Source organism: Athene cunicularia (genome assembly GCF_003259725.1).
Source record: "Athene cunicularia isolate RWA chromosome 20 unlocalized genomic scaffold, athCun1 chr20_part1, whole genome shotgun sequence".
NCBI lineage: Eukaryota > Metazoa > Chordata > Aves > Strigiformes > Strigidae > Athene > Athene cunicularia.
Window position 1 is genome coordinate 14,132,284 of NW_020799125.1, and position 15,898 is coordinate 14,148,181.

At 44.4% G+C, this 15,898-nt stretch overlaps 2 protein-coding genes across 2 annotated transcripts in view; one reads left to right on the plus strand and one right to left on the minus strand.

Annotated features, from left to right (window-relative positions):
• MMP24 (matrix metallopeptidase 24) overlaps nucleotides 1-10,629 on the plus strand; it is a 43,998-nt gene extending 33,369 nt beyond the window's left edge. The window contains exons 5-8 of the mRNA XM_026862252.1: nucleotides 4,099-4,313; nucleotides 5,493-5,631; nucleotides 6,559-6,825; nucleotides 8,071-10,629. Of these exons, the coding sequence (XP_026718053.1) occupies nucleotides 4,099-4,313; nucleotides 5,493-5,631; nucleotides 6,559-6,825; nucleotides 8,071-8,408 (959 nt within the window). The 3' untranslated portion in view covers nucleotides 8,409-10,629. The remainder of the gene's footprint in view (nucleotides 1-4,098; nucleotides 4,314-5,492; nucleotides 5,632-6,558; nucleotides 6,826-8,070) is intronic.
• Nucleotides 10,630-11,438: 809 nt separating this feature from the next.
• The window catches only part of EIF6 (eukaryotic translation initiation factor 6), an 8,464-nt gene continuing 4,004 nt past the window's right edge, over nucleotides 11,439-15,898 (minus strand). Inside the window, exon 5 of the mRNA XM_026862253.1 lies at nucleotides 11,439-15,205. Within this exon, the coding sequence (XP_026718054.1) occupies nucleotides 15,196-15,205 (10 nt within the window). The 3' untranslated portion in view covers nucleotides 11,439-15,195. The remainder of the gene's footprint in view (nucleotides 15,206-15,898) is intronic.

Consider the following 15,898-nt stretch of genomic DNA (forward strand, 5'->3'; position numbering starts at 1 on the left):
TATCTTATAGTCCCTGTTCTGCACCTTACTATGAGATTCTGTGTGTCTTTGTGACCCATCAGACACATTCATCATAACTTTATTTAGATAGTACTCCTGTCCTGTCTCACACTTCTTTTCTTTAAAAGAGAGGGGGAAAAATTAACATCATGTCCTCACCTTACTGCTCATGGTCATCTCTATAAAACTCTATTCTTGCTTTCTTCTCCTCTCAGTGTGGAGTTTTTGGCTTGTGATTTCTGGAAATCCAGAACTGCTGTTGATTTGAGTATCTCTATCTGCTTGCTGTGTCTGAGAAGCAGAACTGCCCTGACTTGGCAATCGCTCCCTTTCACTCTTGTGTCTTTCCAGTTTGAATATGTAACATACAGTGACTTCTTGTCTCTCCCAGAGAGTTCTCTCTGACAGAGGTGTGCTTCTGCATTGCAGGTTGCTACATCTCACCCCGTTTAAAGTCAACAGTGCTCCTTGGAATCCTCCTTACAGTCACGTTGTGAATTTTCTTCTAGCTGCCTCTCACAATGCTGGGATCTATCCTGTGCTGGAGCTGGTGGCAGTCTTCTACAAACTACCAAATAGCTGTCTGATGAAATTGCTCCACTGTGACAATTAAACTGACCACCAGAGAGGCTTTTCTGACCCATACGTGGCGACAGAAATGCACCTCTCATTTGGTCAGTGCACGGCAGCGTTAGCCTCTCGTAAAGAGGAGGGAATGAACAGCTACACCTCCCTTGCGCTTCTGTAGCAAGATGCTGTAGATTCATTTTGAAAGGTGATCCTTGTCTCAGTTGTTGGCGGGGAATCCTCTCATGTAGGACATGCATTAGAGGTTTTTCGAGGTTATTTCTAAAACATATGCACTAAAGCTGTGTGGATGGCAGCACAGGAGTGACAAGATCAGTCTGGTGTTTAATGAGACCTGCAGCTTGCAGTAAGTCACTGTTTACTGTTTCCTTGCTTAGGTCCCAGTCAAGACTTACCTTTCCTTAATGCAAGCATTTCCTATCTTCAGCAAGCATGTGAACTGCCGGTTTTCAAACTTTTCAGGTTTTTTATTTAGGTATTTATTTAGGTACTATAACTGGCAACAAGTGCCATTTTTGGCAGCCAAAACAGGTTACCAGTTCCTGCTCCTTTAATTCACCAAACACTACTCTCACATCCCATCTCAACAAACCAGTGTAAGATCTGCCTGGGAGCTGCTTCTCTATTCCCATCCCTTCCTCTGCAGCATATCCCACTGTACCAACTTAATCCTACCTCTGTGAGCTTTCCAGCCTGAACCAGAAGTGTCAGCTAGTGTAACACGGAGGAGATGCCTTTGCACAGCCCATATGCTTCACACCACAATAAGTTAACAGTCAGTGTGAGGTTAATGGTTGGACTAGATGAGCTTTGAGGTCTTTTCCAACTTAGATGATTCTGTGATTCTGTGAAGTTGCCTATGGCTGCCTTAGCAAACAACGTCTGTGGCTGCTAGCAAGAATAAAAGTAGCACATCTGTAGATAGAGCAGTGTTTAGGGGTGGTGTAAAGTAAAAAGAAGGCTGAGTACTTGACAGCCAGTCTGTGTGCGTTTCGGTGCAGGGGGTGGTTATTGTGGATTAGCTCTAGCTGTGCCCTGTCATGCCTATTGGCAGCTGCAGTATGCTCGATGTACTCCAGAAGTGCATCTTCAAGTTGAGCTTTGTCCAAAAAGAATGCATTTTGTAAACTTCAGTGTGAATCAAAGCACAGAAATTGCAAATGATGGAGCAGCTCCTCAAAAGCACACTTCTGAGCTGCACTGAAACATGAGTGTGGATGCACCCACAGTGCCTGGCTAACAGCGGGGTCCAGCCCTGTTCCTCCTGTGATGGGCAATGTCTGGAGACCTTTGCTGCACACCATTTGGGGAGGATTCACAGATCACTAGCGGCAGCAGTATCACAGTTTGGGAATTTTATTTAAAAGAACTTTATGGTCTGCTAAGATTCTGGGCACTGAACAGCTAAGAATGTAGGGGGATGAGAAGTATACAGTATCAGTCAAATATTTTTATCCATTTCATGTAGACAGCTTTCCAAGAATAATTATCAACAGAGAATCCTTGTCTAAAGGATTTCTGTGAGCAGTATTTCATGTCTTTTATTAAAGTTCTAGGATAAAACTAAATAGAAACAGTTGCAAGTAAAAACAGTTGCTAAAAAATCGCATATGGCACAGAATATCACATTATGAGGACGTCACCTTGAAGAAATGGAGTGATCCATTTGAAAAGCTTTAGAAAGAGCTGTAAAAGTAAGTCTCAAGATCTTAAAATGGAAAGACACTGAAGCAACAGACAGAAGGGTCTATGTAGCTCCTTAAGGAGAATTTTAAAAGCATCAAGGTCTGTAGATGATTAAATGTTGAGACACTAGAGATAAGGAGAAAATATTGGATCTAAAGCTGTACAAACTCAGACAATAGGTAAGACACAGACTTTAGCAGTGATGGGGCTTAATCATTGAAACAATCTGCTGTGCATTATAGAGGATTTTCTGTGCCTTGGTACCTGGAAAATGTGCTGTATCTGCACCAGAAACACGAGGCTCATCGCAGAGCTCACAGGCGGAGGTTTCTGGCCTGGTGCTGTTATCTAGGTGGCACTTTCTGAACATGATATCCATGAAACCTACCCACCAGATTCTTACTGTTATGTTAGTAACAGTTAAGTGTGATGGCTTTGATGACTGTTGTCACTAGCTGCGATGATTTTGACTAACACAGTCACTTCTCCCGGACATGGTAAACATTCATTATTGGAACCCTTTCAGAATGTAATAGTTAAGAGCTAGGTTGACAGAGGGACTTCAGACCTAACCATCATTTGAGGCAGCACAGTTCAAAATGTTTATCTGCAGAAGTCCTCTCCTAATCCCACAGGTTCACAGCCTCCAGGGGTAGCTAAATCCTTACTCTGACGTTCCTCCTCTGGGCACGCCACGGCAGTCACCCACACGACTGTGTGACTCCTGCAGCCCGTGAGGATGAGCCTTGGCCAGTGCAAGTGTTCAGGCCTGCCAGCTGTTGTGAAGCAGCAGTTGCTCTATCAGTCCCACTGTTCTATGGGTGCAGCTGCAGAAGTCAGGCCCTGTTGTGCCCACTGGTGGAGGCCTGTCCTGCAGGCTCCCCACATAGCCCCTTCAAAATCACCGTTCAGAAAGAGATTGAAGCCATAATCCATGCAAATAAATGTAAATAAACAATCAAACCCCATTTGATTACACCAGATATAAAACTTGCTAAAATTTCTTGCTTCAAGTAGCCTTCTGCTTCTTGCCTTATTAACTTGTGGCCTTCTCTGAGAAGGAACAAGCAATCTATGACTTAATTAGATTTGGTCCAGGTTTTATCACTGTTAGTGAAATCATCCTGTGGCAGAGTCTGTTTAAAAGCAGATCTCTACTCCAAGTCTAAGAAGTCACTTGTGTTTTTATAGCTCTTTACATTCCTGCAGCCTTGTCAGATCTCGAAGCTGAGCTGGGTAAGGCTCAAAAGGGAGAGCTGTGCTTGTGGGGGAGCATCACGTGAATGAGAGCTTGGTCCCTTACCACAGCTGTTGGTCAGCAAAGCAAAGATTCCTGACTAAACTGTAATAGCTTTCTAATTTCTAAATTCCCCTGCAGTTCCCCTTAGATTGTAGCACTGGTTTCCACACCCTAACTTTTTTCTGGTTTTGCTTTGGGTTTTGAGGTTGGGGTTTTTTTGTGGTTTTTTGTTTCTTTTGGTTTTTTTTACTAAGCATTTCTATTCAAGGGTTATTAGCTTTCATTTCAGTTGGGAACGTGATTGGTGTGGCTTCTCCTTCCTTTTAGCTCCAGCCTCCTCGGGAAGACCTACAAAAACATACTGGCTCTTCTTCAGTTCTTATCACTCACCTGTTTTGGGACAACTTTTACATGTGGATGCATCTCGTTCTGCTCCTCATTTCTAGGGAATCAGCTCTGCACAAGGAGTATGTAAATTCCTCATAAGGCTATTCATCCAGCCTGTTGCCTTTTAAAACCTACGAGGGAAGCACAGAAAATCCAAACCTGTCCACTTTGCTAAACATTTTTCTTTTTACTTCTAGGTCCTCCTGTTGAGCCTCTGGAGCCAACCAGACCTTTACCCACTCTTCCTGTTCGCAGAATTCACTCCACTTCGGAAAGAAAACACGAGAGACAGCCAAGACCTCCTAGTCCTCCTCTGGGTGATAGGCCATCTCCTCCTGGCATGAAACCGAATATCTGTGATGGCAACTTTAACACCGTGGCTCTCTTTAGAGGAGAAATGTTTGTTTTCAAGGTACTAAGAATGCTTGCTTACCCACGAATCTTTCTTTAGCTTTATTGCTGGAAAAGGTTAATAGAAATGTAAGGTAGTAAGATTTGAAATGTCTGTGAAAATAGCTCTGTTCCAAGGCTGATGAATGAGCAATATTAGAAGGAGTTGTAAGCAGATTGGCTCTGTAATATTTGGAAACAGTGCCTGAGGGCATTCACAAAATGTCCAGATAGCCCGTGCACCAAAATGTGAACTGGATGCACTGGCAGAGTCTTCAGACAACATCAAGCTCAGAGAGGAGCTACCTGTAAAACCAGAAAGCAATACCAGTACTTAACCAGGGGTTAAGCATCGTTGCCTCCAGAGATGGCATGCAGTGAACCCTGGGCTTCTGGGGGCACTCAGCTACCTGAAGCTCTTGGGGAGTTTGAGTCAACCTTGCTTGCAAACTGCAGCCAGGAAAGGAGAGGCTTTGCACAATAACCTACATGAGAGTGCCTTGAATATGGAAATCCATGGTCCCATTCACAAAATACCTGTAGTTTTCACTCTGCCTAGTGAGTGTGAATGTGGAGAGGGATCTGTTGAAGGCCATTAAGCCACATCAGTTGCAGAAAATGCCTGAACTGAAAATAATTGAAGGCTGGGACAGTACCTGGGAGAAGGCTCACAGGCTCTGTCTTGCTCTTACTCATCCTGGAGCATCCACTATGGCTTTAACTAATGATCTCATATCTAAAGGGATATTTGATAACTCCTCTGTGCCTTTGGACACCATGTGCTTGACAAAGTCACCAGATATTGTTGAGGCTGTACAGCTCTCCTGGGGTCCGACAGTTGAGCACCGGTTGTACCAGGACAAGTGTGACAGTACAAGACACAGAGAGGTCGCTCACAAATGAGTTCATAATGCTTATAACTGTGGACTTGCTTCCCCCTGCTCCTTTTTCCTCTCCTTCTTTCCACCCTTTTTCACAGCACCAGCAATCAACTCCTCACCCTTTTGGCTGTCATCTTCCCCATGAAGCGCTTCCCTCACTGGAGACAGTGTTGGGCTGGGTTGGAGCTGTCATCTGAACCAGAACTGCTGTCTTTAATGGTTATGGGGCCTAGGCAGGGATTAGTAATGCTTGATGCTGGATGCCCAGCCTGATTTGACTGAAGATAAAAATAGTCTGAAGACGCTTCTGGTTTTCTCAGGATCGCTGGTTCTGGCGTCTGCGCAACAACCGAGTGCAGGAGGGATATCCCATGCAAATTGAGCAGTTCTGGAAAGGCCTCCCTGCAAAGATTGATGCAGCTTATGAGCGGTCTGATGGAAAATTCGTTTTCTTCAAAGGTACAGTACATTTCAGTACAAGCCTACCACACCTGTCTCACAGCACACTCTTATGTCATGAAGATGGTGAAAACAGGTACGCTGCATCCTTGTCCTTTTCCAAGGGAACACCTCAAGCAGCCACTGATCCTTAAAATAGAGTTTAGTGTGAGCTGACCTTGCCAGGACAATCTCTGTATAAAGCTAATGTTCATTAGTAGGAGTTGGCTTCCGTGGGATAACAAGAAGTAGCTCCTGTTTCCCAGGGAGTGTCAGTCTCCTGCCTGTCTCCTTGAACATGTTTTGGCATGGCATTAGGGCCTCTCTGGGTATAGGGCACTCCCAAACCACATTCCTGGACAACTGTCCCCTAAAGAGACAAAATGATGAACCTTATGCAGGGGCCCACATTAGCTCCTTGCACTGTGATGGTGTCTGAACAGGAGCCTGTAACTTGAGAGCAAGTTGTGAGCAAGGAGGAGTGGCTGGAAAGCATCAGCCTGTACAAAAACACAGTACCTGGTCTTGTGATTTTCTGTCTGCAGCTTCAGCCTCTCAGCTCAATAAACTGTACTAAAACGTGAGGAGGCTCAGAGAAAGGCAACAGAAATGACTGAAAAATAAGGGCTGACCTCCTGCAAGGAACTCCTCAGCCTGAATGAGGGATGGCAAAGAGCAGGTATGAGAGAAGTCTTTGAAATCAGGCCTAGCCTAGAGAGGGTGAATGGGGAGGAGTCGTTTAGCATCTCTTCCAAACCAAGACCCAAGGAGCAGCAAATGAAATCAGGAGGTTTCAGGTTCAAAATGAAGAGGAGGAACAGCTTTTACATAATACAGTTAAGCCTGGAAGTCCTCACCATGCTGTGGTTCATTGGAGCTATTTTACATTTGTATCAGTTTAACTGCTAATTAAGCAAATCTGTTGTTTGTGTCCCCATTCATCTTTAGGAGATAAATACTGGGTTTTTAAAGAAGTGACAGCAGAGCCAGGCTACCCACACAGTCTGGTGGAGCTGGGGAATTGTCTGCCCCGGGAAGGCATCGACACAGCTCTGCGCTGGGAGCCAGTAGGCAAAACCTACTTCTTCAAAGGTGACAGGTACTGGAGGTACAACGAGGACAAGAGAGCAACGGACCCAGGATACCCAAAGCCCATCACCGTGTGGAGAGGAATCCCTCAGGCTCCACAGGGCGCATTTATCAGCAAGGAAGGCTGTAGGTATCTGCAGGTGTCACGCCTGTTAGAGTGGTAATAGCTTGTCTACCTTGGGAGTTGGGTTGTTGGATGGGGGTGGGGGGGTGTTCTGAGTATCTCCTGAGATAGGAATCAACTCTCTGAAGCGGCACCTGTGAGCACTGGCAGCCTGAGATCCTTCCTGACCCTCATCTCAACCCATGTACCCCCTCAACTGCTGAACCACGTTACTGCAATGCCAGCTCTGGGGGATGGGAAGGGACCACCTGCTTTTGCTGTACAACAGGCCCTACCCAAGTTTCCCAGGGCCCTGATTGTGAGGATGCCAAAACTCACATTTTCCTCAGTTTCTTCCCTGTAGCTCAGTCACTCTGTTACAGCTCCAACCTGCCTGGTGTACTTCAGAGATACCCATGCTCTCAGTAGGGGGTTGGACCTCCACAGGCTCCTTCCAACACTTCCCTTTCTCTGATTTGAAGATTTCTTTCTCTTCTTCCAGCTGGGGAAAGAACTAACAGAAGGAGCTTGTGTTGTTGAGGCCATGTTTAAATTTGGGGCTGTGGTGTGAGACAAGGGCTTTAAGGCTGGGCTAGGCTGGAGGAGCAGTGAGAACCAGCCAAGCAGTCCTGGAGCCCAAACGCTTTCACCATTGTCCCCCTTTTTTCTTTTTTTTTCTCATCACTTGAGAGTGGTCTGGGGAGAGGAGGGGTGCTTCAGACATGTAGCAGAAAACATCAGCTTTTTACTAGCAGCATGACAAGACTGTTCCTTAACAAAGGCCAAATCTGGATTCTGTGCCTGAAAGGACTCATTCAGCATCAGCTCCCTCAGGCTGGGTGAACAGAAACCTCAAGTATTCTTCCAAACACTATTGCACTCAGGCACACACTGTCATTCTGCTGATTATGTTAATTGCTTGGTAATGACAAGCACATATTTACAGATGCTTTAGTGAAATATAACTCATTGCAGAACACTTTAAAGTTAGTTGGGTTTTTTTTATTCACAGCTTGTCTTGGCCAAGGGAATGGTGCTCTGTGGGCAACACTGCAACCGCAAGCTGGGGTTATGGCTTCTCCTTTGAATCCTGGCTCCAAAACCACCTTCACTGCTCAGTGGTTTTGGGATGCCCTGGATGAGTGTGTTTTATTGGCCCAGGCAGCTGCCACCTCCAGCCTTTCAGGCTCTCTGCACGTCCTCACATAAGCACAGCTTATCAAGTTGGAAGTGGTGTGGTGAGAAATATTCTCTGTTTTGTCTCCTAGTTTATACCTACTTTTACAAAGGGAAGGAGTATTGGAAGTTCGACAACCAGAGGCTGAGTGTGGAGCCAGGCTACCCCAGGTCAATCCTCAAAGACTGGATGGGCTGTAACCAGAAGGATGTTGAACGAAGCAAAGACAGACGCCTCCCCCACGACGATGTGGATATTATGGTGACAATAAACGATGTGCCTAGCACTGTAAATGCAATCGCAGTTGTGATCCCTTGCATTTTGTCTCTGTGTATCCTTGTCTTGGTATACACGATCTTCCAGTTTAAAAACAAAGAGGTGCAGCAAAATGTTGTGTATTACAAAAGACCTGTCCAGGAATGGGTATGACACAGCCCGCTGCACATCTCAACTCATTGATCTGATGAGGACTATGGACAAAAAAAAAAAAAAAAGAAAAAAAAGAAAAGCATTCAAAAGCCTACCAAACAAAACTACTTCAGTGACCTACAAGTTTTGGACAGCCTGGGACTGAAAGAAGCAGGAAAACTGGAAAAAAATACAGACAGCCTTGCAGTGTGGAGCCTCTTTTCTTCTTACTGCCTCAGTCGCGTGTCAGTCTTGGTGTGCCATCCTCCGCAGGCTCACTCTGCTAACATCAGTCTTCAAGACAGGTTTCAACTGACCTGGGAAACTTCCTTCAGTTCCCTGCACCAGTGCTCCCTGTTAAACCCAGCATTCTCCAGTGTAGCTAAACCACCTCTGAACAGAACCATTTTTTTAATAGCTGTCTCATAAATGAATTAAGATCATAAAATCTATGAACAGGAACAATTCAGTATCATAAGCAGAAGACATTCTGATGCTGAACCATTCTAAAAGATCTTCTTAGTTTATTACAAAGTCCAGGGAATTACCTGGATACAATTTTCCAATACCTGCTGGTCAGATGTTTTGTACATTCATAACTAATCAACGCTGCCACTCAGCACAGTGCATGAGGAACCACTAAGCACTCAGAGAGGTAAATGAGTGCAGAGCAGAAGCTCAAGAAGCACCAAACCAGACACCATAATGTCACCTGGCAACATCAAGCCCTAGATTGGGACAATCTGAAGACAAAGTAATTGGGTCTAAAAAAAGCAATCATGGGAATACATGTTTTTGTTTTGGGAGCCATTCATGAAAGAAATATTTAAATGTCATAGAATGTTGCTTTAAGCTCCCATCAGCACAAAACGTGAACCAACGGTTACAGATATACTGAAAAATATGTATAGATGTAGACTGCACTCTGCCCCTGTTAAGATGCTGGGAAAAGATGAATTGTTGTTATGTGGCATGTGTAACTAGATTGTGGAATTTGTATGTTGGGTTTCAGGAGAATGGAAATGTTTGTTGGAGTGAGATAATCATTATACTTTGCTGAAATAGTCAAGATGCAGTAAGAATTAGGCCTGTTTATAAAACTAAATCCAATCCCCGTAGATGTTACAAACATTGTATGCCTTCAAAGTTTGTTCTTTGTTTTTGCTCACTTCTTCACAGGCAAATATTTGGCAAGGACCAAAGGAAGCATGCCACACATTAGAATGAGTTCATCACTAGCCACATTTGACAGACATAAAAATCAGGTAAAGGCTAGGTCAGTATCTGAGCTTTCGGCTAGTAACTTTTCACAAGTCTCTTCCTACAAGAGTAGCTTCTGCTTATCCCTCTTACAGCTGTGAATGGTTTAGGATGTTGTGTCCTAACCACAAACTTAGTCCATTTTGTTGTTGATGCTGGTATTTCTACCACATAGAAGAGTGAAAGAAGAGTTTCTTGCAGTGCAATGTAATGAAGTCCGGCCCTGTACAGAAGTGCCATTCACGCAAGTGTATGAACTGCTTTGCACACTCCCTAAGGAACAGGCGATCGGCGTAAGCCTCTGCCTATAACTGAATTTTATTCAGTGCAATGGAAGCGCAGTGCACAGAATGTCCAGTTAGTACAGAAAAAGTACAGCTCTGTAACATCAGCTGTGAAGAAAAATCCAAGGATGAGAAACACTCTAAAAATATTCCAAATTACAGTGATGAGAAATGAAGAAGCAGAAAGCTTGTCAGCATTCTGAATTTCTAACTAGTGCTCAAATATTGCTACGGTGAAGCAGGATAGACAAATAGATACTTCTAGTGAAGCCCACTAGGACTGCATAACACATGGTCTCCAACTGTATTTTGTCCTTCATAATTGATTTCCATAGCCAAGTTGTTTATTGTGTTTAAACATTAAAAAAATATTACAAACATATAACAAAGTAAGTGAGAAGCTAGTAGATGCAAAACAATCTTAGTGAAAAAATGTGATAATGTCTCATGATGGGTGAAGGAGTGCAAAGGACCAAATGAAATCGGAGCTACTAATTAGACACCCCCCACACAATGCTACTCCGTACGTTGCTATGTGTACTCTGTATGTGGTAGAATGCACACTATGGATGCCACAGCCACATGGCACATCGAACTCATCTGTACGCTGCCATCTCCTCTGGGACTGCGACAGCCCAAACCTTTGAGCAACTTCCAACAGCCATCATTAAAAAAAAAAAAAAAAAAATTTACAACCTACAGAAATGTCTGGTTTTGTTTGTATTGATCTCCTCCTGCCCAAAGGTAGATTTTTTTTGTGGTCTGTTCAAAAATCTTGCAGCACAAGCTGTCCTGGGTCTGTACCAGCTGAGCCACTTCCTCAGCCAGCTGCGCGTGGCCTCGCGGAGCCAGGCACCCCAACAGCAGTAAGCAAGCTGCCTGCCCTGTGCTCCCAAAGTTCACCTTCCTCAAAGAACTGCTCCTTCAAAGAACCAGACAAATCATTTCGTGCCTTTTCTGCTACCTAACTGGCTCCTGGCGCAGATGCTATTTGAGCTTGCCTGGATGAGGTTTTGTGTAGGGGTTTAAGGGACTGAGAAACAGCCCTCTACAGTTACAAGTGCTGGCGGGGCTGGGGCAGGGAGGTGAGCAGCTGACCCACTCTCCCCAGTACAATCCCATTCATGCTGCTGTCATCTCTCTCGTCAAGATTAGCACCTCTGCAGTCCCGGGGTGACCTGGATTTGGGCACAGTATTCATGTAAGGGATAGCTCCTTTCATACTCCCACACCTCAGCTCTTTGCTGGGATCCTGTATTATGCCACAGAAACACTCAGCAGCGCATCGACCCCCCCTGCCTCCCATCACATGTTGCCAGCGCAGGGGAGCAGGGAACAGCCGTGAGCTCGAGGCTCTCCCAGGCGTGCTCCTGGCACGGGACGGTTCAGCTAGAGGAGAGGCCTGGCCCATCTCTACCCCCAGTGCAGCAGCTGCAGTCCCTGTGGCAAGCAGCCCACTACATACACCACACTGCACCCACCATTCTACTTTTTTTTTTTTTTTTTCCCTCCAGTTTTTGACTCCTTTGGGTAATTTCACCAACAGTAAGGTAATTCTTCCAGGTAAGTCAGGAATGTGCTGGGATACATCGTCACTATAGTCAGAGGTGGTCCTCCACTGTAAAAGTGATTAGCTGTTCCCAAAATAATCAGTTATTAAACCTCAACGGCATCTCCCATCTCACACCATGAGGACTCAGGTTTTTTATAAACATCTGTGAAGGATCCTGGAAAAAATGTTTCTGGATGTTAAATCATACTAGCAGCCAAAGCTGCACACCCTACAATTTCTTCACTGAACCTTGAGTTGCAAGACATTATTCCCTCCCTCAAAAACCTCTGGACAACTCTTCTCCATCCTGTGACATACATCCCAAGGCTTGATTCAACCTTTCTCATAGTATCAGACTTGTCCAAGATGGAATCACCTCAGATCATTCCTGCAGCCCTTCCTAATATCTGAAATCATGTGTTGCCTTCCACCACCCAATAGCAAAGGTGGTACATAGCCATGGTATGCAACCCACAGCTTCCTAGTTCAGCAATTAAAGAATCCTGAGATCTCATGCAGCAATACCCAGCACTGGGAACACAGAACTTGATTTACTGACTACTCCTTAACACCTTTTGGCATCATCACTGGAGAACGCCACCCTTGAGATAAAATACATAAAAAGGGTCAGTGAAGTGTTGCACAGTGCTTTAAGTGCCTCAAGCTGTGCAATGGCCAAGGGCCTGCCACTTGTAATTCTGCCTTTCTGTAACCCTTCACCACTGCTGTTTCTCCCTTACTGTTTCACTGCTGTTCTCAGCCTCATCGTCATGGCCCTGCACTAGCAAGCTCTGACACTGCTAGACAGGCTCTCATGGGAAATAATCAGCATGAGAATCTCACTCCTCCTTTATCCTGGCTTCTTTTGGAGTTTGTAGTTTACAGAAGAACCAAATTTAATGAACAGAGTAGATAAGCATTACAACAAAAAATATTTGCATAAAATCTTGGCAACCACTGTGCAACACTTGTATCTAATCTACACACAATACTCACGATAAAGATGCATGACAGATTTACAGATAATGATGCTTTCAGCTTGCTTTTCCTAATTAACTCCAAACATTCCGTTTATTTTTTGACTGTTACTGAAGACTGAGCATGTCCTCGTTCAAATACATACCTTCAGGGCAAGCATTTGCTCTGCACTGCTCAGTTTGTCACTACAGGTGTGAAATCTGGATTCTTAACCACAACATATTTCACTTCATGTTCAGCTTACTGAACTTACCTTTCGATCAAGCCATCGGCCAGTCCTCGTCCTTACAAGTCTTGAGTCAGTCAGCACAGGCAAACTTCCCTGCACCAATGCACTGCCTCTCCTAAACAGGACACAGTAACGCTGAACACTGTGGCTCCCAATGGAGCTGCCTGTGAAACTCCTGGAAAATCTAAACATTTACTTTTTCCCCCATCCTCAAGCATGTGAAAGGGCTTCCCTCTCATCCCATGGGATCACTCGCCCAGGGTGCTCAAAAGCCTTTGGCACAAAAACCTGCCAAATGCCTGTCAGAAATACAAATAACAGACCTTCTCCACAGCCCTATGTACTCCTTTAAAACTCCACAGGTCTTGCAAGACATGACTTGCCATGAAAACACCAAGTTTCTACACTCTCATGACATCATGTATCCATGTTTCTACTAATTCCATTCTTTATTAGTTTCTGTTGTCCTTGTACTGAGGTCCATCTCACTAGGTCAGACCTCCCCAAACCCTGGTTTAGCACAGGTATCATGTTTACAACCATCCAGTTCCGAAACCTCAACACAACTTTTGTAACAGGTCACACACCACAGTTAGCAACACCCCATTCTGCTGTCTGTCTTCAGTCCTCTTTGGCATATCACAACCCCCAACAGCACAGCAGTATCTTTTCTATTTAAGGATCTGGATTACAGAGACTGCATTATTTTTCTTGTTTACCTCAAGTAATTTTTAACATGTAACACATATCGAGGTCACCAATATAAACCAGGATTCCTGTCTATCAATCAGAATGGAATGAGTTACAGAAGTTGCAGAGGAGAACTTCAGCGTTACTCATTTCACACTTGATGAATACACGCTAACACCAACAGCAATAGTCAGACCTTTTGCCATTTACACCCAAGAACAGAGCTCTGTGTGATGGCCAAAGGAAAGCAGCTTCTCACTCTAAGCTATGAGGAGACCTGGAGTCAGTTCCAGGCCAAGTAGTCCACAATAGCAAAAGGGCCATGAACACTAAAATTTGTTAGCTGTAGTATGAAGGAGCTGTGAGCTGCTCACAGGCTTCCCCAGCAGCAGCAGGAGGAGGAGCTGTGTGGAAATGGCAGCCCCTGGCTCAGCCACCATTTCAGACAGACCAGATGAGAGGGCTGCTATGATCAGAGAAGATCCTATGGCAATCTTCATCTATAAGGTTAAGGAGCAACTTTTAATCAAACCAAACTTATAAAACTTCCCTAAACATCCAGACAGTGAAATAAAAATGGAAGTTTACTTGATTTTTTACAAAGCCTGAAGCACCAGGATCAAAAAAGAGCCCTGCGTACCCTGCCTTCAAGACATCACTCCTCAAGAGAGCCCAGCTGACAGCAATGCAGCTGGGTGGAAGCAACGAGGAGCTTCCACATACCCTTACGATGGGAAGTGGAGGCATTTCTATGCCTTCAGTACACCTTTAGTGGGCAAGCAGAAGAGCAACTGAAATGAGAGATCAGTGAGCAACAGCTCTGTTTAGAAGCAAATTACTATCTTCTACCTGAAAGCAGTATCTACAGCTCCTTTTTGTCATCATCACTGCCTGGCAAAGGCACAGCTCTTAATTAGCAAGTTCTCAAATCTCTAACATCTGACTGGAGTAAACTAGTTCGAACCATGTTACTTAACTGTTGTCTCCAAGATAACTCAAGACTAGGTGGGTTAAATGTTTTTTGATTTGCTGACTTCTCAGAGTTTCCAGCATAGGTGAATAACTTCTGTAGAACAAATTTAAGCCCACTGGCAATAGCATGCTTTTCTAAGCTCTCTCTTGCAGATGCCTCAGAAGCAGCACAAATACCACTGTTCCAGAGGCAGTCACACATTGTTGCTGTCAGAAGCCCCTGGACTTGACTTTGGGAAAACTCCAGTTTTACTCAGAGATGATCACGTCAGAATCACGGGCCCTGTGGGAATAGCTGCAAGTCAGGGCAAGACAGCAGGTGATGACTTCTGAATTATTTTGTGGTAACTACTATATTTTTGGTATTGGACATACAAGGGGCTCTCAAGTCTACCTACAGCAGAAACAACACTCTTCAGCAAGAGTGTGGAAAGGGCAGTGCCATGTACATGCTGAACCAGACTGCTGTGCAGCAGAACACTAATCCATTATTTAAGGCAAAATAATATCTAGTGATTAACATCCAAGAGCCACAAGAGTAAATATTATGAGCTAATTTGAGGGGCTCAGTCACCATCACAAAATGAGAAAGCACAGCTGAGGAACCAGAAAATGTCAGCAAAGGGATAGAGAGCATTCCGTATTTGTAACTTAGGTATGTTATTTGTCAGTTTTTGTAATAGTACTTAAGTTTACAAAACACTACAGAACGTTGGTTTTGTAGCATCTTCTTTGGGGTAGAGCTGCAGAAACAACATCAGAAGGTCCAGATGTCTGTAATCCAAAGTGCAGCTTGACACTTCACTCCTTAGGAACTTTCTGGAAAGTAGGAACCAACACTGCTCATGTCAAGCTAAAAAGACAAAACAGAAAGGAGATTTAGCAGATGAGTGCCAGAGAGTGCAGAAGGTATTTCAAAACACCAGTACTGTCAGTTCTCAACCTCCAATTACAAAGGCCCAGTAGAAGTTTCCCTTCCTAGAACATACAGGTCTATGAAAAGAGGGAAGTGGACCTAACAGCTGCCAACAGCCAGCCGTGAGAACACACCTGTCAAGCTGGCAAAGGCAAGATGTACACTCAGCCTGGCCTGGGTGGTTATCAAAAGCTCAGAGCAAATTTAATTATGGCTCGGTTATGCTCAGAGGCATCAAGCCTATATAGGAACTGTAAAAGGGAAGCAAAGAACTCTCTCAAAGGGTTCTTCATTCCAGAAATTGCTTCTCCCATGCCATAAACCATTCCCATATGAATAACTGAGAACTCAGCCACTAAGTTACAATGGCCTAGGTAGCTCAACACACCTCTAGCACTGCAGCAACGATCCTAAGAGTTGTAGTGAGATGAAAGCTCAAATGAAGTTCACATAGAAGATTCCCTACATGTATGCCTAAACCTTGTGAAAAAATGTGCATAGATTAATGAATGGGGAAGGTCCTATATCACTGCCACTCCAGGCAGAGAACAAGAAAAGCTGCCTCCCATTAAAAACTTGGACAAAGCTTTTGACATAAAGGCTTAAAATAAAAAAAAAAAAAAAGGCAGC